Below are 26,523 nucleotides of genomic sequence, written 5' to 3' on the forward strand. Positions count from 1 at the left end.
GACTCTCTAGGGAGTCATCATTATTGATTGTTTGCCACACATATGCATTTGTGTCCTTCTGGTTGGTCCAAGATTGCCAGAGCCGGAAGCATTTGTTTAGCAGTTCTTTGTCGGTCTTACGATACGGTGTTATACTTTGCTTTCGCAATGCTATACTAATTAACGAATATATCCAGAAGATTTTGGAGATGGAGGAACTCTTCGATAGCGCGAACTATATGGTACAACGCCATAATGTTACCATAAATCACCCAATAACACGCAGCATCTTTGAAGAATAGTGTAAGCAAAAATAATGCCGCATTACGTCCTTGTTGGACCCCTATCTTTTGCATAATAGCTACGAAACGTGTGCTCACGAAGAACTTTGTCTAGGTAAAAATTGAGCCAAATTGGCAAATTGGGGTTTTTTCATACGTTTTATATGAAAATTCAAATTTTTTCAAGGGGGTGGGCGTAGCGTATTGGTAAATCGATTGCCTTGTACGCAGCGCACCTGGGTTCGAGTCCCGACCCCGCACATAGGGTTAGAAATTTTTCATAAGAGATTTTTCTAACCCGAAGAGGCGAATGACCTTACGGTTAAAACCTCTATAATCGAAATAAAAAAAAATAAAAAAAAAAATTTCAAACGTGGTAGAGCACATGATGCAAAGTTTCAAACGAGTAGTGAAAAAATACATGTCGTTCCCATCTTCAATCGCTTCGAGGCACGTGTTAATATGGTCCAAATTCGCTGAAATTTCTCCTACATTTCTTTTGTACCTTGATTCATGTTTTTTTAAAAAGAGATTATAACTACTAGAGGGAGCAAAGCGCTACTGTCTCCATGTATTCACGGACTGATACATGGGGTCTCGCTCTAGCATGTTGTATCCCATTACTTTGACATGTGTGTGCCCGGGGCAATATGTGTCAAACTAATAGGCCTAGCCTATGTGAGAGTGAGAAGATAAATTATCAGTGTTAGCAGCGACATGCGACCTCTAGTAGTTTTAATCTCTTTTGTTTTTTACCGTCGATTGACAAAATACCAATATCGCAACAAAAATTGCTACCCTAGCACCCATGGAGATGACCAAAGAAACGACTGTATACTACCACCAGATTGCTACAGGTTGGACATGTTGAATGATTACCAGAAACAGAAACTAGTCACAGCAGTGTGCAGCGGAAAACTTGAAAACGCGTCTTTTAAATTGCTCGTGCTGGTTTCAAAGAACACAAGGTACACTCACTATAGTGACGTGAGCGATGGAACTTAACTGAACAATCTTTCGCTGTTGCTAATTTGTTACAGGTATGGTATTCAGAAACTTGGCCTTTCACATCGCCATAAATTTTGCATCCACAAAGGTAACGAGCAAACACATCTAAATATTCTGCTTCCGCACGGTGTTTTCATCATTTGAGTGAAGCATTTTAATGATTGGGCTTTGTTTGGTGGCGTTTTTGTTGATTTTCAGCAGGTCAGTTTAACCCTTACATGACCGACAGTTTGACAGCTTAATAAATAATAAATCATATTGGAGGTTGTAGCTTATTTTTATTTCGTTCAGAAAGGTGTTAATCTTAAGGTCGTTCGCCTCTTTTTCGGGTTAGAAAAATCTCTAATCCTATATGCGGGGTGGGGAATTGAACCCAGGTGAGCTACGTACGAGACAATCGATTTACCAACTATGCTATGCCCACCCCAAAAATTCTGGAAAACAGACGTCCATCTCGGGCATTTGAGTTGTGTAAGCATTAACAATCCACTCAAATGAAGCTAGGAACTTGCCGCTAGGTGAATTATTGAGTTCGGCAGAATTGGCAGCTGATTGGTAGACTAATCAAAATGACACAAGCCAATGTCTCTAGCTTTACATCAACTAGTCTGTCGGGTAGGAAATTTTACTGGTTATCCTTTCAATATTTTATACTTCATTGCTCATACATGGAGGTCTGTTCTCTGTGATAAAATTATCGATTTACTCGCTAATGTTGACTTTATTTAAAAGATTGACTCGTGGGATTGATGATGTCACCACCAGCTAAATTAAGTTTCACATCCTTTTCAATAGCTTTAGACTACATAATTCGAATAGAATATATAAGAATAGGAAATATTACAATAAGCGTAAAATATTCCTGTACCAAAACTTTCTTATTTTTAAAGTAACCCGGTCCTGAACGGGCCGGCCGAAGCAAAGTCAAGACAAGGTGGAAAAACACAAAGCAAAAAATTGGTGTTCCGATCGTGCCGCCCGGCCTTTCGCTGGATGCTATAGAAGTATGTATGTACCTACATACACACATAGACGACGGGGTAATGGGAGTGTCTGCGGTGGGTGGATAAAAAGTGTGCGCTATAAGCACACGATACACCGAATAATACACAAGATCCAGTCACGGACAATTTGACCGTGCGAGGCAAGGTGGATGATAACAGAGTTGGGTGTCGGCTGCGAATTGCGTTTGCTTAGATTCTGCTGCAAACGGCGGAACGGTTGACCCTATTTTGCGAAGGACTGCGAAGCCACCTCACGGCCATTCTTGTGTGGTGATTACGCTATCAAGGGGTTTCTTCTTTATGCACGATAGTTGTTTGTCACCAGCCTAATAGCATAAGGAGATGATATCAAATCCAGCCTGCGTATCGTAAGAAAACGATTAGCATTTCACTGTACGGGGATAAAATCGCGATTCAACACTTTCTATCGTCGTCACCTACTATGACAATTTTTTTCGATATTCTACTACCATGTTTCGAAAGAAAGCAAAATTGTCGCAGGTTTTGCCCTATTCATTCGTGCATTTTATCTAATGATATCAGAAATTTTACAACAGGAAAAATCAGTCGACGGCTTCATCGGGCAAACCCTCGTCGCCGAATGCTGTGAAACCAACGTAACCGGCACAATCCTGAAACACGAAGAATACGAGAGGGAAAACAAACGATAAACGAAACGGAAACGGCAAGAAACACACAAAACACCCTTGATTGAGTGTGACTGTAGCTTGCAAGGAGAATTTGTATAAAAATTCAATCAAAATACAGATGCTTCTTGGTGCTTTGCCATTGCTTCGTGGTACGTGTCACGTCGTACAGCTCCATGGATCATGCGTATAGATCAACAGCGCGTGAAATAGCGCGCGCAGTAGGCCATAGTGCCGTAGGGCGTGATTGGCTATGTTTCGTTATGTTTTGTTTTATTTTTCTATACCTATATGGTAAACTTTAACAGGTTATTTAGTTAATATCAGCTATCAAATCAAAATTACTGAACTGTTCTTGTTGCTGTTCATACATAATTGACCGTCTTTCATGCTGCACCACTCTGAGTAATCATACATTACGCTGATTGTTGTCAAAGTACTATAGCGCATATTATCGCAAGAGTGCCCTATGCTGAAAACCATGCAGGAGAGAAAATGACGATATAGCTTTACAGGCATTGATTTAATAATAATTGAGCAATTCTGTCAAATTTGTTCTGCAAATGATAATGGGACTAACATGCGGTTATTTCATAGAGATTTTTAGAGAATAACCGCATACTAGCCCCTGTTTTCATATGCGAAATGTTGCATAGTTGATTGAAATCATCGATTAGTAAATATTTAAATGAATCCAAGGTGTCAAATCGTAAAACAATTTTTAGATTTTGTCTTCAAACTGTTTAGCAATACTCAAAACGAGTTTCTTTTTTATTCCGAGTATCTTTTATTCATGATTTACGGTTATCATTCAATTAATCCGTCCAATTTCTTAATAACCGCACGTGCGAGTGGTTAGGGGCTTCATTTTAAAATGACATTAAATAACATCATGGAGCATGTAACTGAATCAATGTGATTATTTTTGACATGTGAAATTAAAATTTGTATATTCATAGCATGAAATATCACATAGGACTGTCTTGCGCTTATGGACAGTGTAGTACTCCCCCCTTGGGTGATGTTTCCTGCAGTGCAATGATTACAATGTTATCATGATATCGACTCAATCGCAATATAGTCGAATATTCTTCATATTTATCATATGTTGGATTGGTATGTTTGTAACATAAAATGACCATTACATATTCGGGATTTGCTTTTCTAGTGAGCCATTATTGTTTTGACATTTTTAAAAAATATTTAAGCATAAAATTGGTAGTTGTGTTTCGCAAAGTGCAAAATAGAGTGACAAGAAAAAATATGAGTCCCGCCCCTGATTTGATTCCTAATCCCATAAGGAGTGTCTGTTCCAAATTTGAGCGCATTTTCACCGCTTAATCACTGCGAGTGAAAATAAGAAAGATAATTTTATTGCCTAAAACTTTGTCAAAGACTGCGAATTAATCCAGCTATAATAAAAAAATGGTGATTTATATCTGAGTCAGTTTTGCATGGGATGACATATATGGTAAACAAAAACTAGAGAACAGATATTTCTCAGTAATTTATCTGAACAAGTTCATATTTCATCTTTCTTCTTTAAAAAGGTAATGATGCCGCTATCTATTCGTTGAAATATGGGACTAAAATTTTCTTAGCCAAAAGATTGTATTATGTACTAAAATTACTCTGATCATACAGTTTAGCTAAACTCAACCAATATTCCGGAAACAAATAGTTCGTGGAATTCTCCGACTGACTCAGCACTATGCGCTGTTTGGCCCCATGCAAAACTGGCTCACACATCCCAGTAAAGTTCAGCCAGAAATGAGCCGGAATTCCGACTGGCTCCAGCTAGTGTTCCGACTACAGTGACATAACCGATTCTAGTTAGAATCGGTTGTGTCACTGGAGCCGGAATACTAACTGGAACCAGCCGGAATTCCAGCTCATTTCAGGCTGAACTTTACTGGGATCACTTCGTTAACCCTTAAATGCGCAATGTTGTTTTAAAACAACATGCCGTTTGCCGTTGTTTATGTAGCTGTTATTCTATGGATGGCCGATTAGATGCTGGAACCAGCTGCTGGCAAATCAGTAGCCTGCAATGTGTGTATTCAGGCATTGCAAAAAAAAACACTTATTTTTAAATTCTCAAAGTCCCCTCCTTTCATGATGTAACACATGTCAAAGTATGCTCAGATGCCAAATTTCACATCGTTTGATCAAGTTTACCCGCCTACTTCGCATGAAGTTTTGATAACGGTACATTTAAAATATGAGGAAAACATATATTAAATGCTATAACTTTTGAAGTAGCACTCGAATTACAGTTCATAACTTTTTAAAAGAAATAGCCCAGTGGCGTAGTAGCGGGGGGGGGGGGGGGGGGGGGGTTTGGGGACGAAACCCCCCCGAAATATTTTGGAGAATTTTGAAAAAATTCAATATGTTAAACAAATTTCTGCCTAAACAGAAGAAATATCTGTGAAAATCTGAGATAAATTTCCAAAAAATCTGTGAAAAATCACAACATTTTCAAAAATCTGTGAAATTTTCATCAATATGCCAAAAATCTGTCATCTGTAAAAAAGAGTCTGTGATCAAAAATTGTGAAAAAAATCTGTTACATTACAGAAAAATCCGTGAATATGGTAACCCTGACCACCAGGCGATTCGCTACCGCATCGGCCAATGGAACCCTGCTGCAGCACGAAGAATTACGAGCCGCAAGCTAAAGTGGAAGACGAAAGCCTTTAACGAAAACCTCTTTGTTGGGTTACTTCGGCGAACAACGGAATCAAGTACGTTGATGCAGCTGATCTAACAAGAAGGATTGTGACGGCTTGTGACGTTACAATGTCACGAAAACTAGGGCCATGCAGTAGACGGCGTGCAGCTTACGGGTTAAATGAGTAGCTCAGTACGCTACACGCGGCTTGTCTTAGATCCAGAAGGCGGACTCAGAGCGTAAGATCGGAGAGTGAGAGAGGAGCGCAAGCGACGTTTTGAGAAGGTAGGGACTCTTTAAAACGGGAGATCAAGCTTAGCAAGCCAATTGCCATAAGTAGCTGTGCTGAGAAATAAACGCCAATCCCTGGGGGACGCGTACTGAGTCGTCATGACGAAGACGAGGGTCCGTCAACACCAACTGAAATATATCCCGGGTAAGCTAAAGATAATCGTTGAGGGTCTCTTCACGAATCACATGACTTAACATGGGAGGACCGGACATCAAGCCGGATAATGTAGCCTAGAGAATGACAAGCGACATAGAGACGTGGAACGCAGTGAACAGAGATATGATGCAGATCAGTGATTCTCAACCTGGGGTCCGCGGACCCCTAGGGGGCCGCGAAGTCATTGCTGGAAGTCCGCGAAGAAAAATATATTTTCCGAGTGCATATTGAAATTTCAAGTCATGTTTCCTAACAAATTGAAAATAACATATTGATAGCATACAAAATTGATGTTTATCTATGGGAGTCCGCAGCAACCCAGTGTGATATCTAAGGAGTCCGTGGTACGAAAAAGGTTGAGAATCGCTGATGTAGATCATGACCGTCTTACAATGGAATGGACATCGAACAACGGTTTCGGGAGAGCAATCAACGCCAGGGAACTCTCCGCAGGAATAAGCTAGATTCACCGCCGAGGATTAGTCGAGTAGACTGCAACAGAGCAGCGAGTATGAGTCGTCGAAACGCCAGCGAACCGGACGTCACGCTCCATGCGGATTCGTCAGACCGACCACGGCACCCCACCGGTTGTTCCGATAGAAAAATAGCGAAAACCAAAGAAGAATCGATATTGGGAGAACTTTTTTCGCCTCCGTTAACGTAAGCTAGATTCACCGCTGGGGACTAGACTGAGTAGATAGCGACGAGACACCACTAATCGCGGGTCATCGGCGCACCAGTGCACCGGACACCCTGCTTCACCAGAATCGCCGAACTGACCTCGGCACCTAGCTGATTAGCTCGATCTCCGGAGAACTTCTCTCGCCAGGGAATTTTCGGTCGGGGTAGGTTAGGTCCATCGTCGGGGAATAGACCGAGTTGTTCGCGAACAAGTCGAGGAGCGGAATGGATCATCAAGGAAGTAGTGCTAAGTGGCCCAAGAAGAGAACTAAAGGGCTTAAAGCAGTTGCGGTGCTAAATGGCACCGGTCACGGAGCCAAAAGGCTCAAGAAGTTGTAGTACTGAAACCAAATAAGAATCGGTATCGGGAGAACTTCTTTCGTCTGGGACCTCTCCGTCAGCGACAGTCAAATTCACCGCCGGGAACGAGACCGCGTAGATCGCGACGATACACCGCGCCGGGGCGCTATCAAACCGGATGCCCTACTCTACCGGAATCGCCGAACTGACCGCACCACCTGGCTGGTTGGTTAGCTTTCGAACTTCTCTCGCCGGGGAACTTTTCGTCGGAGTAGGCTAGATCTATCGTCGGGGACTAGACCGAGTAGTTCGCGAACCAGTCGGAAGCTCAACGAGGAAGTGGTACTGGATTGCACAAGGGAACTGAAGGGCTTAGTAAATTAGACAGTCTGAAGTTTGCCGCCCAGATTGTCCTCGTAGGGGAAGAGCATTGATTCTATACCAACAGCTAGCTTTCCTACCTTGACTACCCAAACCCGTTCCCTGAGTTGTTGGTTTTGAACATTTTTTTCCTGCTCAGAATATTTTTGAACACTTTTTCATATATATATACAAAAAAAATTCATATCCCCCCCCGAAAAATTTTCTTACTACGCCACTGAAATAGTCCTAGTATTTGAATTGAGATACTTCTGTTTCTCTAAAAATACGGGCAATTGGGGTTTGGGACAATTTATCCCCAAAATCTCCTATTTTTAATAATATTTTTTCTTCATACTGCAAATTATACAAATTTAGCAGTTTTTCTGATGTGAAAAGATCTCAGAAATCGACCAGAACCTTTGCGAATCTTTGTCAGAATACGAGAAGTTGGGGTTCTATGGCATTTTGGCATTCATATCAAATTTTGTCATTTTCTTGTGCACATATCTCAATTTTTCTTCAACCAATTTTCATGCAATGTACCTTACTGAACGTGGAAAATTCTCAGGAACAAAATAAAAATAAATTTGTTGCCGGTACAATTCAGAAGCATCAATTTTATGGCATTTTCTCTAAAAACAGATTTTCCATTAAATGCTTTAATATCCCAACTTCCCGTATTTTTCCGATTTGAAGCTTTTCTATGTGATCCCTAAGCATATTGTGCACTAGAAGTAGTAAAGTTAAAAAAAAATTACTGTTGAATGGTTGCTGCTTAATGAAAAAATGTAAAATCGAGATTAAATGTCAAAAAATCTAATGTTTCTGAGTTTTACTGACAAGGAATCTATTTCTATTTTGTCCCTAAGAATTTTACGCGTTCAACAATGTACATTTTATTGAAATTTATTCAACAAAAATTACAAAATTTGATAAGAATGTCAAAATGCCCAAAACTTCTCGTATTTTGACGAAGGTCGCAAAGGTGTTTTCACATTAGAAAAACTACAAAATATGTATGATTTTTAGGATAGTCAAAGTATGCTCAGATGCCGAATTTCACATCGTTTGATCAATTTTAGAGCCCCGCCTACTTCGCATGAAGTTTTGACAACGGTACATTGAAAATATGTGGAAAAAATACATTAAATGCTATAACTTTTGAAGTAGCACTCGAATTACAGTATATAACTTTTTAAAGGAAATAACCCTAGTATTTGAATTGAGATATTTCTGTTTCTCTAAAAATACGGGCAATTGAGGTTTGGGACAATTTATCACCGAAATCACCTATTTTCAATAATATTTTTGTTTCATACTGCAAATTATACAAATTTAGCCGTTTTTCTGATGTGTAAAGATCTCAGAAATCGACCAGAACCTTTGCGAATCTTTGTCAGAATACGAGAAGTTGGGGTTCTATGGCATTTTGGCGTTCATATCAAATGTTGTCATTTTCTTGTGCACATATCTCAATTTTTCTTCAACCAATTTTCATGAAATGTACCTTACTGAACGTGGAAAATTCTCAGGAACAAAATAAAAAAAAATTTGTTGCCGGTACAATTCAGAAGCATCAATTTTATGGCATTTTCTCTAAAAACAGATTTTCCATTAAATGCTTTAATATCCCAACTTCCCGTATTTTTCCGATTTGAAGCTTTTCTATGTGATCCCTTAGCATATTGTGCACTAGAAGTAGTAAAGTTAAGAAAAAATTACTGTTGAATGGCTGCTGCTTAATGAAAAAATGTTAAATCGAGATTAAATGTCAAAAAATCTAATGTTTCTGAGTTTTACTGACAAGGAATCTATTTCTATTTTGTCCCTAAGAATTTTACGCGTTCAACAAGGTACATTTTATTGAAATTTATTCAACAAAAATTACAAAATTTGATAAGAATGTCAAAATGCCCAAAACTTCTCGTATTTTGACGAAGGTCGCAAAGGTGTTTTCACATTAGAAAAACTACAAAATATGTATGATTTTTAGGATAGAGCAGACAAGTTTTTAAAAATAGGGTTCTTTGAGGACTCAGATTTCCCATATTTTTCGAGAAACGGAAATATTAAGATTGTTTTCTTTGAAAAAAGGTAAAAACTGTGATTTTACTAGTCCTATTTCAAAAGTTTTAGCATTTAATATACTTTGGCCTCATATTTTCCCATAGTGCCAATATAAAAAACTTCAAACGGGCAGGGGTTTAAAATTGTTCAAATGTGAAATTTGGCACCTGAGCTTACTTTGACATTTGACACAATATGAAAGGGGGGGGGGGGCACTTTGAGAATTCAAAAAAGTCACTTTATTACGGTAATGTGATATTGCGAGTTTGCCTTTCGAAGAATTACAACACTGGATATGTAAAATATCGACAGCGCCGGTGGTTGAATGGTAAGCGTGACCGCCACTCATTCCAGCTGGCCTGGGTTCAATTGCAGCCGAAGTCGTTGAGATTTTTCTTGGGTGAAAAAATCTGTGGTCACGTGTTCCTTCGGAAAGGAAGTCAAGCCGGTGGTTCCCGGTCCATGAGTTGGTGGATCGATATCTAGTTCATAAAAATTATATCGCCGAAACCTAAAATTCTGATTCAAAAATATATTTAGAGATGTTGTGTAGAATTGAATGATCTTTCAAATAAAAATATAAAAGTATGGAATATTCAAGGACCCTCGCAGTGAAAATCAAGAAAATCCATTTAATGCGTATTTTGTTCGTACAAAACACAATATTTTTTTAAAGCTTGTAATTTTTTCTTGAAACTACACTTAAATACCTTTCATTTGGCCTATAACCAACGAAAATCGTTTCAGTGGTTCAAAAGTTATGAATTTAAAAAAAAATCAACTTTTGAAAAATCACGATTTTTTGAACACGTCTAACGTGGAAAGGGACACCTTAATGACGAAATAAAAAAATATGTATCTAATATTTTTCGGTATGGAACGATTCTACCAAATATTGCAGAATTATGAGAGATCGTATACTTTTTTTTCCACCATGGAATTGCTGTATATATATATATATATATATATATATATATATATATATATATATATATATATATATATATATATATATATATATATATATATATATATATATATATATATATATATATATATATATATATATATATATATATATATATATATATATATATAATTTGATACGATTAGAGAAGCTTTCACACTATTTTGTAGATTTAGTCGTCCTCGATAGCTTGCAAGTGCCTCAATTTTCATCCTATACCATTTCAGATAGTTCATGAAACAGAGATAGCTGACGCTATGGGTTAATTAACCCATAATTAAATATATATGGAAAATAGGGCACCTTGGAGTGGAGCAAAAAAAACCCCTTAAATGCACGTTTAAAATGTTCCAAACCGTTATCATCTGTTGCCTATGCAGTTGGGTTTCACTTTATCTTCAGAGCACTTTACTGCATACCACCGTAAATATTCCAAACAGTTTATCGGCGTATTTTATGACCGTGTTCGGTTTTGATAATGAGGTATGCACATCGTATTTGTATAAATTCGATTAGAGCAAAATTTGTGACTAATAGTTAGCTTTATCTTGTGTCGTAATTTCATAAAAGAGCTCTCGTTGGAATGATTTCAGCTATTAGATACAGAGATTTATGCACAACCCATATATTTCTGTTCAAGCATTAATTCATTAAATGATTAATATCCTCATGCCTTTTTTTTCCTTTGTACTGTCATTTCCATGACAGGCTAAGGCCAGAGTTGGCCCATCTCGCCGATCCTCATGCTTTGATCGATGTGCTAATAAGGTGAAAGTCTTTACCAACATTGTAATCCGACGATTCTGCCAAATTCGAAGACATTAGCGAAATCAGTTCCGTCGTCTTTAAAAAGGATTTCTACGGTGATCAATTCTGGTAATCAATCTAATTTGCTGAAGGACAATTTTAACACAAAACATTCGTAAGCCTCCACACAGCCTGCACGTATAGCAGCATAGCATATCGTACTCTCGCGCAGAGTGAGGTCTCAAGCTAAAAAAAAGCATGTACCACTGGATGGCGGTTCGGATTCGATAGGCAAAGTTGCCAGAAATATGTTCATGCTTTGGTTACATATTCGCTGCTCATTAATTAATTGTTGCAACAATCCGCGATTGTTTTGAAACCAAATTTTGATCGGTTTAATATTAAATATTTATTTAAGTCCCACCTGTAGTTCTTGCCTATATAACTGTGTCTGCTTTATACAAAAACATCAGTGTCCTTAATCTGTTTTATTTTCCAACATTTTCTGAATATCAGAGTGCAAGAATTCTAAATATGACACCCGTCCGCAAGTAATTTACATCGTCATGTCAGATGCAATTATACTAATCGTTGTTACAAATGTATTCTGATAAAAAATTATATCACAACAAAACAGAACCCAGTGAGAAAATCAGCGGTTTTTTAATAAAAAAAAATCACAGAAAATGCTTATTTCATCGGTTCCCTATGTGCATTTCGGCAGCCCTGCGCCGAAGCAAATAACACATTCGACCGCGAAACGTTTTCCAACAGAAATATATTGCAAAGCAGGCAGTGGCAAGAAGTGAAAAACAAAACACGTTAGCTTGCGGTGTCCAGAAATGACGTAACAAACCAGTGTTTTCGTGATGCGATTTCGTGATTTTGGGCAATGAAATACATGTGCAATTAAAGATTGTTTTTTTCTTCAATACGAAAATTTTAGCAAAATGATGGTGAGTGCTTAGAAAACTGCATAATAACAAATCGAACCGTACTCTCGATCGATTTTGAATGTAAATCATATTCGCTCGAAAAATCAATCCATCTTAATGAACTTGTAATTGGATGACACGAGAATGAAGCGTTTACTAAGCAATTACACTACTGGAACTCTGACGTTACTTGCGCTACACCATTATTACAAGTGATAGCCATGACTCGTTTAAGGGCCGATTTCTTCACCCTCACTTAACTTTTAAACCAGGTTCACCAGCACGTTTAAACCTGGCTTAAGCGTTAAGCGAGGGTGAAGAAATCGACCCTAAGAGACTCAAAACATACTTTTATCGTATATAGATAAAATATTATAATCCTGGAATGTGAATTTGAGACCTAAGCTTATAAATTTAAACACACACAAAAAAACAGTCCCAAAATTGCTCGATCCGATTCGCGTAATATATGGACACTGCCCGCGGCCCGAACACGAACTCTGTTTCGTCAACGACAAAGCGAGCAGCACAGCACAGCAGCAGTGCGAGAGGGTACGAGCGTATCACCGTTGGCCCGAGCGGCACATTTCGTATCGAGAAACGTACGTGAGAACATGCTGCTTCAGAGCGCAGCAGAGTGACTATCTACCCAAAACCTCCCATACATACCTCTCTATGTAGGGTGCGCTTCGAGACTTGAAATATCAGCAGCCAGCAGAGAGGCAGAAGAATAGCAGCACAAAGTGATTATTTTATGAAGTGAAATCCAGTGGTGTAATCAACGAGGGGTGTGGTTTTTCGGTGCATATTTAGTGATACAGTCGGCAGGGAACGGGAATCGTTTGGTTTTGAAAAGTGATCTTTGGGTTTATACCATTGGGTACAACCCTGGTGACCGTTTTTTTTTTCTTCGTTCGCCCACCCCTGTTCGTAGGAGTGCGCCACCACCGGTCCAAAGTGGTACCATCGACGGTGAAAAATGGCGACAACTGTTCGCTTATGCACAGAATTAATGGTTTCGAATGAAGTGAACAATTTTCGATCAGTGCAATAGACACAAAGTGCAAAATTTGAGCGTCCGATTAAGCACATTGGAAATCGGTCAAAATGTCGACAAAAAACGCCGAAAACACGGAAGAAAATGAAAATTTGCTCGCGAAGCAAAATGACGTCGCACCAACACAGTGTGCGGCAGCAACGGTGACTGAAGCGCTGCAAGTGGCGTCCGAACGCACTACTACTTCGGGCACACGAACTGGTCCGACGGCGTTGACACTAGCGCCAGTAGTTGCATCGTCAGCCACCGACACGATGCTCGTTGATGAGAACGATTCCGCCAGTGGGAATCAGTTCGACATTGCACTAGCTACTTCCAGTGCTGGTGGTTCTACAAGATCCTCCAGTAGTGGCGGTGGCAACGGTGCAGATGCGCCTGCTGAGAAACGTCGCAGCTCTGGGGAAAAGTCCAGCAGCAAACGGAAAACTCGCCGTGGTAAGACTAAACGCGGCAAGCGGTCATCAAGTTTGCGAGCGTATAGCAAAAGTCCGTGGAAGTTCCAGGTGCCGAACCTCCGCACAGTGATGGGCAAGCGACGTTCGGAAGTGACCCTGGGAACAACTGGCGGTGGTGTCATTCCCCTAATAGCTCCCCTTCGGCAGCTGGACCATCCACTGTTAGTGCCATACAACACCAACCGCTTCCTGATGGAAGACCACATGCCACATGTCCTAACACCCTCAGGTAGAACTCGTGATTCTAGTTTTTCTATAGATTCAGAAGAAAATTATTTCTACTCACTACCAGAGGATGAGGAGGAATTTCTAACCAAGGAATTCTCCAGCGTGTACGAGGATGCCCGCTCGGAACGGCTCGAAGGGCTGAGCAAGAGCCAACTGATACAGGAGTACCTCCAGCTGGAGGCTAACTTTGAGCAAGTCACGCGGCGGTACAATGCCGTCAAATCGCTTACCTCGCTCAAGGAGGAAACTGAAAATGCTGTAGGTGGTGGCAATGCAGCGACCAAAGACCCACCCGAGGGAGGCTCGGACCGGCGGCGGCTGGAGGACAGAATTCGAGAGCTCACCGCTGAGAATCTCGGTAAGTGGCGGTGGTGACTAGCGTTGCCATATTCGCAGGTTTTGGAGGTCAGGTGGCGGATTAAAGTGCAAAAATGTTTTACAAATTTCAGATATAATGAGTTTTTTTAAATGTGCCATAGAATAGATTTCATTTTATTTTTAGCTTTCCATACAGTGACATATAGACTATGGTCAGTGGGTAATGCTTGATCAAGTTGTAGTTTAAGGACTTTCCAGTGGTCTGTGGCGGGTGTACCTGTAATTACAAGTAGTGGCATCACTGCATGATTAAAAATAAAAATGCAGCGCAATATTCTCATTATTCTACTGGTGGTGCTGGTTGATTATGGGGATGAAAACAAACCAAAACGAGAGAGAACTTATCTGTAGAAACGGTGATTGCTTGTCATCTCTCATTGGGGGTTTTGTTGTTATTTTTTTTAACTCGCTTTTTCTTTTTCTGGCGTAACAGTTTTGGTACATCAATGCTGCCATAATTTAATAATCGAATGTGTAAATGAGAGGATCTGTTTGTTTATGTTCTCTTCCGTAAATAACTCGGTCTCTTCTACGTTGGCCACTCTTGGCTTAATTATTATGCTACTTCGATGCGTACTGGGAAATTATTAGTTTTGCTCTAGTAGCCCAGAGAAATTAAATGTGCTTCTAGTAAGTAGGGAGAAAGACGATCCTGTATTCGTTACATCTTTTTTACTTCTTCTAAAAGCAAACAAGAATAAGTTTTTTTCTTGTTTCTTTTTGCTCTAGCGAAACTAGCAGCTAGAGCACTGGATGAAAGCTACTGTTCTTAGCGCCGTCAATAATCGAAAGAGAACGTAAATAAAAATATATCATATCATTTGCACATTCGCTTCAAAGCAGACGCAAAAAATCTACATGGTAGGCGATGCTTATTAACTGTCATATTGGTTTAAAAACTCAAAATTTATGTATATTGAACTTTTTCGATAAAATAGAGCGCCTTTTAAGCAGAAGTAGGGAAACTGTGGGTTAGACGGACACATGGTTATTTCCCATTTTTCCCCTTATTTCGATAATGTGACATCTTCGTAGAAAATAACAGGTAAGTTGATTTATGAGTGAAAAAGTGCAAACATTTAAAAAATATGTGTACTGGTGGGGCACCATGGACAGTCTTGATTAATTCTTGTGATAGATCATTATAGGAATATTTACGCATAGTAACGAATTTTTTTTCGGCCATTGTATGTTTCAGATATACGTGATGCGTTTTTTTATCACTAAGGTATCTGACAACATAGGTGTTTCTAAAGCACGCGCGGACTGAAGTGGATTTGCGCCGACTGAAAAGCGGGTGTTAGTCAGACCTGTCAATGACCCTCGTTCGAGGATTCTGAGAGATTTCCTTCGAATTGAGTGATTTTTACAGATCTCTAACTTGATTGGAATCAGATATGTGCGCTGATGTAGTATTGATCGACGGCGGCATTCGAGTCAATTTTAATCGGCGGCGGTGTCACGCCGTTTGTAACTATCGGTGGCGTGGATCGGCGTGCAAGTAAATAGTGCGAAACTTTAAGTCAGAAACTATGTCATCTTTAAGCGTGCCAGTTTTATCATCTGTATAGCCGAAGGTCACGAGAGAATTCAAATAATGACAATGCTGAGATTTAGATTTATAAAATTCAAATTTTAAAATGATTAAAAATAATGTTCATTAACATCAATTAAATCGAATAAAAATATGGAAGGCAACAATTAATGATTCAAATTATATAAATTATAGCTATATAATTACATGAAAACATTTATAAGCTGTAGAAACACATTTATGGATTAATAATTACTGGGGCGTTGCATAATCGATTTCGTTGTATCCAGCTCACTTGGGTTGGGTTTTCAATTACCATACATAGGGTTAAAAAAGGACAAATCACCAACTAGGTTAAAGCCCCACTAAATCTACATACATAGGTTTAGAAAATTTTCTAAGAGTCGGATGACCATAAGGTTAAAACCTCTTTATTCGAAACAAAAAAAGTAATAAATCAATTGTGATTTAGCATAGCTACACCCTTAATTTAGCTGGAAATTTTCGGATTATTGCGTAGTCAAATTTTATATCTCGGCAAAATGAAATCCATCCAGTTTATTTGGAAATAAACTCTCTGGTCGCACTTTTAAACCTGTAACTCCGGAACAGGAGCTCCAAACGACAAAAAAATAAATAGTAGCCGATGGGAAGGTTGTATACCTTTAATTTGAGCCTAACTGGATCGAACGGCATATTACACTCGGCCCTCCGGGCCGGGATTGTGTACTCCATTTTCACAGTGATTTCATATCCTATCTATATGAAAAAAAGGCAGAAATTCATTTCATTTCAATTTTTGCATCAACTTTGCACTCCCGAGCAGAAGTTTGTCCAACAAACGTCTTACGCTGATCCACTTAGCTCGACGCTGGATGTAGTTAGTTTCTTGCAGGGCACTGAACTTTTATACGCAATGCAAAATGCATTCTGATTTACTATTTTCATGGAAGGGAATGCATTTAATTTCGTTGATATTAAAAAAATACATCACAGGTGACTTGCCCTTAGATAAAAATACAAAAAAAGTATCAAAAATCCATGAAACTTTAATAAGAATAATCAAATAAAAGTTCAAAAATAAACTTTTAAGGCAGCACAAAAACACCATGAGTAACGCACTATAAAAGACTTTAAAAGAAAAACTGGAGTAAAAATCCAATAAAAGTACAGAAAAATACTAAAAGTACGAAAGCACCATTAACACACCATAGAATTACTATTAAAATACAGTAAAGGTAACGTAGAAACAGAAGCACCAGAGAGAAGAGACTTCCATCTCGAGCTGCTAACTTATGTAAAAAATAAAGGCCTCTGCACACAGAAAAAAAATATTGGTAAAAGTAAGAGTGTTCCGCTCTTAGCAAAAATCAACCAACGCCAACTATTAGGTTGAAAGTAAAACTTTTAAATTAATCAAGAATTATAATCAAAGTAAAAGTTTTCCTTTTAAGCAAATGAAGAATAGTACTCAAAACAAAAGTTTTATTTTTAAACAAAGAGTATGCGTTGGTTGTTTTTTGCTAAGAGTGAAAAACTCTTATTTTTACCAACATTTTTTTTTCTGTGTGTGTTCAAAGGCAATTAACCTTCATCACTAAAAGAACAAAAATTATCAAACAATCCTTAAAGAACCAAAAACTGCAACAAAATTGCACTCCAGTACAATAAATAAGCGATTCTATAAACTTACGTTTCTTTGAACGATTTTTTTATTTTCTAACACGGATTTTCCATTCAATGCGGTTTCCCAAAAAAGTTTGTTGTTTTAATCATAAAAACAAACGAAGATTTTTGAAAAATAAATCACAACTAACCTTGAAGTTTATTTATGTTGACTAGTAGATGCCTGAAATCGAAGACGGACGCCATTTATGATATATGATGGCGATGCGTACATTTGTCAGTTATTATAAATTTCTTCTGAAATACAGATCTTCCTACCGCGCTCATTTGATTTGCATTAACATAAACGAAGCAAAAGCTTTGCGGTAGCTTGACAAAACGTATAGATTTTTTTGTGTTTAAGGGACAGAGCCTAATCTCCAACCAAAACATCTGATTGCTTCTCACCCAAAAATTGCCTCCGAATCAATAAGTAAGTTTGTGGCAGACAAACAAATCGATCATAAAACTAAATGATTTAGAGATGCCTTAAAACGATTTGACAGACCGCTAGAAAGCTTCTATTTCATACCAACACACACATATTCAAACAATTCCTTCCGCCTATCTTCACCCACAGAGCTTCGCCGGCAGCTGGAGCATGCGTCCCGCATCGGAATGGTCCTGTCCGCTAAATCGTCCCCACGAAACAACGGTAACCCGGTCGAACTTATGGATAGCTCGTCGTGCACGAGCAGCGAGGACAGTGAATCGGACAGTTCAACCTCATCCAGCTCGAGCAGCAGCGGAGATGACGACGGTGAGGATGGACATGGAAAGCGTCGCGACGGTAGCAGTTCCAGCAGCATGAGCGGGGACGAAGGCGATGCTTTGGGAGCCGCACAATTCGAGCTGCAGCTGAGGGAAGAAGAAAACCGACCACTGGGTTTGGTGAGAGGTGAAGGTGAACCTTTCCCGATTGACGAGTACCGCTTGCTACAGCAAAACGGAATACACACGGACGAGGAATGAGTTTCCGAACTGGTTCTTTATTTTCCTGCTCCTTGAGATGCGGCACAAAAGTCACAGTCGCTATGCGAAAGGTTTGATCGTTTTCATTTTCTTTGATCTAAATTAGTGGTAATCGGAAAACTTAGTCAACTAGTTAAGCTTAACTAAACTTCTCAATATTTGAGAAAACTTTTCCATCTCATATTTGTTTTGCTTTTAATGAGTTCAATCCTAAGTTTACAATACATTGAAAACATAAATAACAAACAAAAAAAGTCGTAAAATAATAAATTCCTCACAAAAAGTATGCCCACGTTTTTTTTATCGATTTTCATAATAAAATGTTAAGTTTGGTTTTAAAATAAAAAATACTTATATTGCTAAAGGTGTTAAGGAAAAAAAATTACAAGCAAAACCACATCCACAAATTCACACACAAACAAAGATAACGCAGGCCGTTGCGACAAAAATGAAATTGATATGTGATTTCTTGAGTAATACAAAAAACGCTATTTAGGATATGGAACAAGTAATATACATACATAAACTAGCGATTAAGGGAGCTACATTTTATAGCGACAACAAGAGGAAAATAAATTATGTGATTACCAGGAGAAACAAACAAGAATTGGATATTTTTTTCAGGAATGGAATTACAAATCAAGGAAACCAAAAGAATAAAAAAAACAACCTCGGCGAGCTCAATTTTCTTGTTTCATACCCTTAGATTGGTTTCATTCAGATAGTTGCTTAGGCATTTCAAGAGAAATAATTCTGGATTACCCTTACACAGAAATACACATACACACATTTCGGTCAAAACAATAGAACGATATAGTTGACTAAACACCCTTTATATTTTACGGATGTTTTCAATTTGTGAATCACACCTATACCAACGCCGATTGGCGAAAGACGGAACTGTTTACAAATATAACAGCAGGGGACATACATGCGACATCACAATAATTGAGCGACAAATGCAAGACGAATGATTATTGCTACATACTGATCTATAAACTACTAAATGAACGCTTATTTCTGTTATACATTATCAGGCATGCATTATACACTTTATTCTATATATATATTAAAGATATATTGGCAAGGATCGAATAGGCGCTGTAATGGAGAAAAATCGAATTTCGGTGGAATGCGAGCTAGGTTAGGTATACGTGTTGTTTGAAGGAAAAAGTGTATTACTGATCAAATTAATAGCAACCCGATTTTTCTTTCTGGTATAGTGATATATCACAGTTTTAAGGGTGAGGAATCAGTAATCTGTTCATTCATTGAAATTTGATTCTCCGTTTATCTTATTATGTGATAGCAGTTCATGTTTTCAAATATCGGCTCAAAACGCTGGATGTATCACAATTACCCTTGTATACTAATGCTGCAATAACGAAGGTGAAAATGAATGAAAAACCTATACACCAACACCGCTATTATAGCAGTTCATTCCAAACTATATTATATGCGCCGATTGAGGTCGGTTTTGCATTGTCAAATTTGCATATTTGTGTTCTCTCTCACATTTTACTGAAAACATGCGCATTTTATAAACATTACATTGAGTCATTAAATGAAAAATGAAATTCTTCTTTTAATGTAAACATTGATAGAGGTGAACTTTATATGTCTAACATTGCGTAGTTTAAACCCTTAAAACTTCAAATCAATTTTAAATTAATTGTCTACGAAAATGTAAACAGGTCCTAGTTTGATACAATTGGTGTAACTTGACAATGTTTTCCACCACAGGGGTCAGCGGCTTTGACAATTAACCCCAAACCAAAAGTCATACTTAACTAGTTACTTTGAGTAACATCAAGTACTAATAATATTTGGAAAGTACGTGCCAAATTTGTTGTAAATTAAATGTAGCACAGATTATAACTACAGCGCCTTCATACTTTAAATACGCAAAATTATTCTGTTACTACCAAACAATTTGGCTGGATGATGACTTGAACAGTTATTCTTCGGCTTATTCCCTCTTAATAAAGGTTTGTCCAGCTTTCGTTGTTCGCCGGGATGCATTTAATACTTTAAGGGCCGATTTCTTCACCCTCGCTTAACGCTTAAGTCAGATTTAAACGCATGGTTTAAAAGTTAAGCGAGGATGAAAAAATCGACTCTAAACATCTGATTAAGTAGAACAATAGTAGTTTTAAATACTTTCATGAACTACTTTAATAACATTTAAAATATGTGCATCAAATAGCAAAAAATCATATCAATAGATTCAATATAGCGAATTTTATCAGTGTAGGTGACGTGTCTGTGAGACTAATATTCGCGTATTCTGGCCTTTAATGTCTCCCACTGAGAAACCCAAAAAATTTGTTTCAAAATCGTTCGATACGGGTCCAACGATGGACGTTCGTTGAACGGTTATTTGGACGTCGTCCAACGTTGGTCCAACGATTGAATGATTTTGAAACCAACCGTTCTTACATAATAAAATATGTATCGCGTAGATCTATCGTTTCCTTAAATACAAAACCGCACAAACACCGCTTCAACATTTTTATTACGCTAAAAAGTCTACAAAACGAAACTACATTGAATTAAATATACCGCGTACAAAGCGGATTGTCTACCCGAATAGAAATGCACAACAGTATTACAGCATTTTTTATTGTTATATTACAACGAAAAACAATGTTATTCTGGAAAATTTACAATGGAAATATAATCACATTTTTTGTTTCTACATCCAATTTCATTGTAAACCCGATTTTTACATAGAAAAAGGGGGGTCGTTAAGGGATGTAACAATGAAAAAATTGATCTTTTCCCATACATTCTGAAATCAAAAACATCGATTTACATTGTTTTTCCGTTGTAGATTTTAGAGGCATGAAGGACTGCATCATAAGAACATTGATGTTACAAGAAAGGTTGTTGTTAACAAATAAAACTGTTGTAAATGCAACGTTTCTACGATCAATTTCGATATTATACTTTCTGTTCGGGTAAGCTCAGAAAAAGGAGTAAACGATTTTCTTCAGTGTTATGTTATGTTGGTGCGCGTTCACAGCTTCGCATTTTGTCAACTGCATCCAGGGATGCCAGATTTACAGACATATCTGTATTTTACAGACTTTTGATGGTCTCCTACAGACGTAATCAGACATCTACAGACTTTTAAAAAAGTAACAGTGTTTAACAAAATTATACTAGAATAATTTGATTCGAATATGAGTGATTCCTTCACAATAGTTTACTAATTTCAAGCCACTTTTAAAGTAATAACCTAGTGTAAATAGGATTTACACAACCCTCTACAGACTTTTACAGACATTTTAATTATTCTTCTACAGACATTTCACAAAAACATGTGGCATCGCTGACTGCATCGATTAAGCTCTGTGGTGAGTGACCAAAAATGCAGAAGTTTGAGTGACTGTAAACAAATTTCGACGAGTCAGTTTATTACGTTTATTACATGCTTCTTTAGACACAGTGTTTTCCATTCAAGAAAGGTAATTTGTTTTGCAGACATGCTGCGCAACAAACTGAAACTATCCGATCAGTCGGAAGTGGCTCCACCATCAGAATTTTCGCTCGCACAATTCAACAACGAGCTCAAACCTAAATTGGAGTCGTTAAACGTAACTGCACCAAACGATGTTTCATTATCTGGCGCCGGTTGTAAAGCACAACCCAGCTCGGAGACAGATCAACAGCCCTTGTGGCAGCGCGTCTATCAGCTCGAACTGCAACTATGTGATGCCTTGAAGCAAATTCCGTTGCCAGCTTCGGCTGCCGTTACCTACGATCCGATTGAGTACGCAGTGGAATTGCACCTTGCCTACATGCAACGTTATTTGGATGGTCCCAAGCCGGTTCTGTTTCTCGGCATGAATCCGGGACCATGGGGGATGTGCCAAACCGGGGTGATAGCTTTACGACCAAGAAATAAAATAAATGATTGACTTTTTTTTTTTCTATTTGTAGGTTCCTTTTGGGTATATTCCGGCTGTCCGGGATTGGATGCAATTGCGTGGGCAGGTATTGAAACCAATTCCTGAACTCAGTGTTCGTCCGGTGGAAGGCTTAGCCTGCACGCGAGGTGAACAAAGTGGTCAACGGTGGTGGGGTCTCTACGAGAGAATTTGTGGCAAACCGGAGAACTTTTTTCGCAATTGTTTCGTATTCAACATTTGTCCGTTGGCGTTCTTTCAAGCGAATGGCAGGAATATTACTCCGGCAGATTTAAAGGTTCATATTCATTCGTTGATATTAAACGCTTAGTTTCACCTATTACGATTTTAGGGAACATCCAAAACTCGTATGCAAGAGGTTTGTACCGAGTATCTGCAATCAGCCCTAGAATTATTTAATCCATCGATCATAATCTCCGTCGGTCGTTACACTGAAGATCGGGTTAAAGCCTTGGTTAGACAAAACCTGCTAGATGCGACACGTGTTCAGCTCAAGTGTATGCCTCATCCAAGCCCGCGCAGTCTGAATAACACTAACTGGCACGATAAGGCTCAGCAGTGGCTCGAAGATAATGGTGTTATGCCTTATCTGAAAGCTTGATTTTTCAGATACTTTTTATTAAACAACCATCTTATTCAAAACAAGAGTAAAACAAAAATGGATCATTTCATGGAACAAGCATTGGAACAGGCTCGCCAAGCCGATCAGCTGAAGGAAGTCCCAGTCGGTTGTGTGTTCATCTATCGTGACGCGATTATAGCCAAAGGGTACAATCGGGTGAACGAGACAAAAAACGCTACCCGCCACGTTGAGTTTATCTGCATCGATCAGGTGCTCGATTATGCTAAATCGAAAGGGGAAAACCACGAAGACGTGTTCCGGGAGGTAACCGTTGTGGTCACCGTTGAACCGTGCATAATGTGCGCGGCTGCACTGATAAATCTAAACGTCAAGGAAATAATCTACGGCTGCCGCAACGACCGGTTTGGAGGCTGCACCGTATTGAATGTTCCGGAACTGCTTAGAACAGATATACCCATTCGGGGCGGCGTACGGGCGGATGAAGCGATGGAGCTGTTGAAGATGTTCTACAAAGGGGAAAACCCATCCGCACCTGTTCCAAAATCGAAGGCTCAACGATGAGTTGTAATTTTTTTCTTTTATGTAAAACAATCAAACCAAATACCTCTATTTCTCGTTATTGTTTATTATTAATCGTACGATAGCCTGTCAGTTTAGTACTATAAATCAGGTCAAGGAACAATATCTTAAAGAGAAGTTATACAGGGGAAGATTAATTTAACAACAATGACATTTAATGATTAACATTATTGACATTCATTGATACGAAATATGAAACTTTGTATAACAATATTGTGGCTAACTTATTTACTAATCTCAGAGCGCCCATTCTTGACAAACCCATGTCCCGTACATAAGTCGTTGCGTTCCAATCAGACTTTACTGTACTATTCGTCAACATCAGCCACGTGTTGCTTGCACTGAACGAATCACTATGGCGACACAAACACCAAACAAATCCCGCTGGATCGATAGCGCAGAATAATATTCAAAACCACAGTCCATTTGTTAATTATTTTTGTTAGTATGTTTTCTCAAAATATGCTTATTCGGGATGGAGAATACACCAAATCGGTCTATACCATGGTTTGTATAGTACATCTCTTTCGCAATACGATTAAACACGCGGTGGTAACTCTTCTATCTACTCCCAGATCAAGGAGGAACGCTTCTTGGAAGCAATTAACGTACTCAACGGCATCCCGGAAGTTTCAACAACACGGGCTGGATTGTCTCTGCTGGGTCATTGCTATTATCAAACGCAGGACTTCATCGAAGCGTCCAACTGCTATGAAGTACTAGTGAACTTAGTTCCGGACGTCCCAGAATACAAGTTCTACTTCGCCCAATCACTCTTTCAAGCAGGACTCTTCGAAGAGTCACAGAAAATTGTTAGTACGCTGGATGCACCTCATTTGAAGGATAAAGTTCTTCAACTACAGTCGGCTATTGCTTACGGCAATGAAGATTATTCAAACGCCCAGTCGTTGCTTGTTCAAAGGCAAGGTTCTGGGCAGGAGGCTGCTGTTAAAAACGATGAAGGTTGTCTGCTTTATCAGGCCAACATGTACGAAGATGCCTTGCAGAGATACGTTTCTGCTTTGCAAGCCGGAGGTTTCAATCCACATATTGCTTACAATGCGGCGTTGTGTCACTACCGCAAGAAAGAAAATTCCCAGGCCCTGAACTACATCGCTGAAATTGTTGAACGTGGTATAAGAAATCATCCAGAGTTAGGAGTAGGCGCCCAGGCAGAAACAGAGGGCGGAGCTCGAAGTGTCGGCAATCCTCCGGCGCTGGCAGCTTCCGGTTTGGCACAGGCTTTCAACTTGAAAGCTGCTATCGAATATCAGGAAGGAAATGGTAAGCTCACGTATGGTGGTGCGCTGTTGTATCTCATAACACGATCTTTTCTTTAGCCGAAGGAGCTCGTGAAGCATTAACTGACCTACCTCCGCGTTCCGAGCCTGAATTGGATCCCGTCACCTTACATAATATGGCTCTGACCGATCCCATCGGCGGAGGTGCCGGTCTAAGACGTCTAGCCTTTCTTCTAGAACTAGGACCTCCAACATGTCCGCCGGAAACATTTGCAAATCTACTTCTACTTTGTTGCAAGCATGAAATGTACGATACTGCTGCGGACATTCTCGCCGAGCATACCCATCTGACGTACAAGTACCTATCCCCGTACCTGTACGATCTCTTAGATGCCCTTATCACAGCTCAGTCGACACCGGAGGAAGCGGAACAGAAACTTGGTGTTTTAGCTAACAATATTGGCGGCAGGTTGCGTTCGTTAGCTGCTAAAGTACAGGAATGCCGATCTGCTCCCGATCAGAACGCCCTACGTATGGCTCTTCGCGAGTACGAATCAGCCCTGGAAAGCTATCTGCCGGTGGCCATGGCTCGTGCCTGGATACCTTGGCGCGTTGATGATTTTCAGGGAGCTGAGCGTGAATTTCGTGCCAGCGCTGAGTTTTGTTCGGAAACTCCTACCTGGCGTCTACATGCTGCTCATGTTTTATTCATGAGAGGCGACCGCTACAAAGAAGCCGCTGCATTCTACGAGCCCATCGTTAGGCAGAACTACGACGAAATACTAGCAGTTTCCGCCTCGGTGTTGGCAAATCTCTGCGTAGCTTACATTATGACTTCACAGAACGAAGAAGCCGAAGAATTGATGCGTAAGGTCGAACGGGCGGAGGAACGTAAAGGCAGTGCCAATGGGCAGTGCTTACATCTGTGCATCGTTAACCTGGTCATTGGGACGCTGTACTGTGCTAAGGGAAACTACGAGTTCGGATTGTCAAGGATTGCACATGCCCTGGACGGGGGATCGGGAGCGAGGCTTTGTGCCGACACGTGGCTTCACGTTAAACGGTGTGTTCTAGGGCTAGTCACAGGACTGTCCAAGCAGACAATCGTCTTACCGTCGATAGCAATCCAGGAAACGTTAAGCTTCCTGAGATCATGCGAATCGTACGGTTTGACCATTCCTTCAGTACTGTCGGGGCCACTGGAGGAAAGTGGTGAACAGCCACCGACCATTGGATTGGAGGCTCGCAAGCTGCGGGCACTGTTGCTCAGACTGATGGAGTACAGATAAATTGGCTCAAGTTAGTATCAGATTCATGAACGCTGAAAGCGCTGGAAATTTAGGTGTATGTCATTTTAACGCATATTTGTCAGAATAACGTAAGTAAAAAAGCTTTTAATGGCGACATTCCATTTTTCGGACCATGCTTGTATTTGAGTAGCCATTTTAAAATAAAATAAAAATTAACAAGTTTACACATAGTAAAAATAACAAAAGCCGGTTACAAGAAAATTCATTTATTTATTCGTATAATCACTTAGAGATTCTTTCATTGAAAAGAGTAAAACAGTCAAAAATTCAAACATTTAAAATACAACAAAACACGATTACTCAAGGTTGTCAGTTTTTCTCGACGTGCTTCTCGAAGGTCAGCTTTAGCGCCTCGGCCGGTTCCTTCTCCTTCAACCATGGGCGGCTGTGGGCAGTGATTTTGTACACCTCGCAGGCATCGTCATTGTCGAATGTGATGTAGAACGTGTGCAGCGTTCCGGCCACTACCTGTCGGGTGGATCGGATTA

The 26,523-nt window shown here is 39.4% G+C and overlaps 4 protein-coding genes across 4 annotated transcripts; all 4 read left to right on the plus strand.

Annotated features, from left to right (window-relative positions):
• Positions 1–12,677: 12,677 nt before the first annotated feature.
• On the plus strand, positions 12,678–19,584 carry LOC131677266 (protein HEXIM2). The gene is made up of 3 exons (XM_058956984.1): positions 12,678–13,842; positions 13,906–14,199; positions 17,999–19,584. The coding sequence occupies exons 1-3, from the start codon at positions 13,209–13,211 to the stop codon at positions 18,388–18,390; spliced, it is 1,320 nt and encodes a 439-aa protein (XP_058812967.1). The 5' UTR covers positions 12,678–13,208; the 3' UTR covers positions 18,391–19,584.
• Positions 19,585–21,662: 2,078 nt separating this feature from the next.
• Positions 21,663–22,923, plus strand: LOC131677269 (single-strand selective monofunctional uracil DNA glycosylase). Its single transcript, XM_058956987.1, has 4 exons — positions 21,663–21,749; positions 21,877–22,274; positions 22,336–22,599; positions 22,654–22,923. The coding sequence occupies exons 2-4, from the start codon at positions 21,879–21,881 to the stop codon at positions 22,921–22,923; spliced, it is 930 nt and encodes a 309-aa protein (XP_058812970.1). The 5' UTR covers positions 21,663–21,749; positions 21,877–21,878.
• Positions 22,924–22,980: 57 nt separating this feature from the next.
• LOC131677268 (tRNA-specific adenosine deaminase 2) lies at positions 22,981–23,634 on the plus strand. Its single transcript, XM_058956986.1, has one exon. The coding sequence runs from the start codon at positions 22,981–22,983 to the stop codon at positions 23,464–23,466; it is 486 nt and encodes a 161-aa protein (XP_058812969.1). The 3' UTR covers positions 23,467–23,634.
• Positions 23,635–23,824: 190 nt separating this feature from the next.
• Positions 23,825–26,338, plus strand: LOC131677267 (tetratricopeptide repeat protein 30 homolog). Its single transcript, XM_058956985.1, has 3 exons — positions 23,825–23,991; positions 24,060–24,768; positions 24,825–26,338. The coding sequence occupies exons 1-3, from the start codon at positions 23,932–23,934 to the stop codon at positions 26,012–26,014; spliced, it is 1,959 nt and encodes a 652-aa protein (XP_058812968.1). The 5' UTR covers positions 23,825–23,931; the 3' UTR covers positions 26,015–26,338.
• Positions 26,339–26,523: the final 185 nt, after the last annotated feature.

Source organism: Topomyia yanbarensis, chromosome 1 (genome assembly GCF_030247195.1).
Source record: "Topomyia yanbarensis strain Yona2022 chromosome 1, ASM3024719v1, whole genome shotgun sequence".
Taxonomy (NCBI): Eukaryota; Metazoa; Arthropoda; class Insecta; order Diptera; family Culicidae; genus Topomyia; species Topomyia yanbarensis.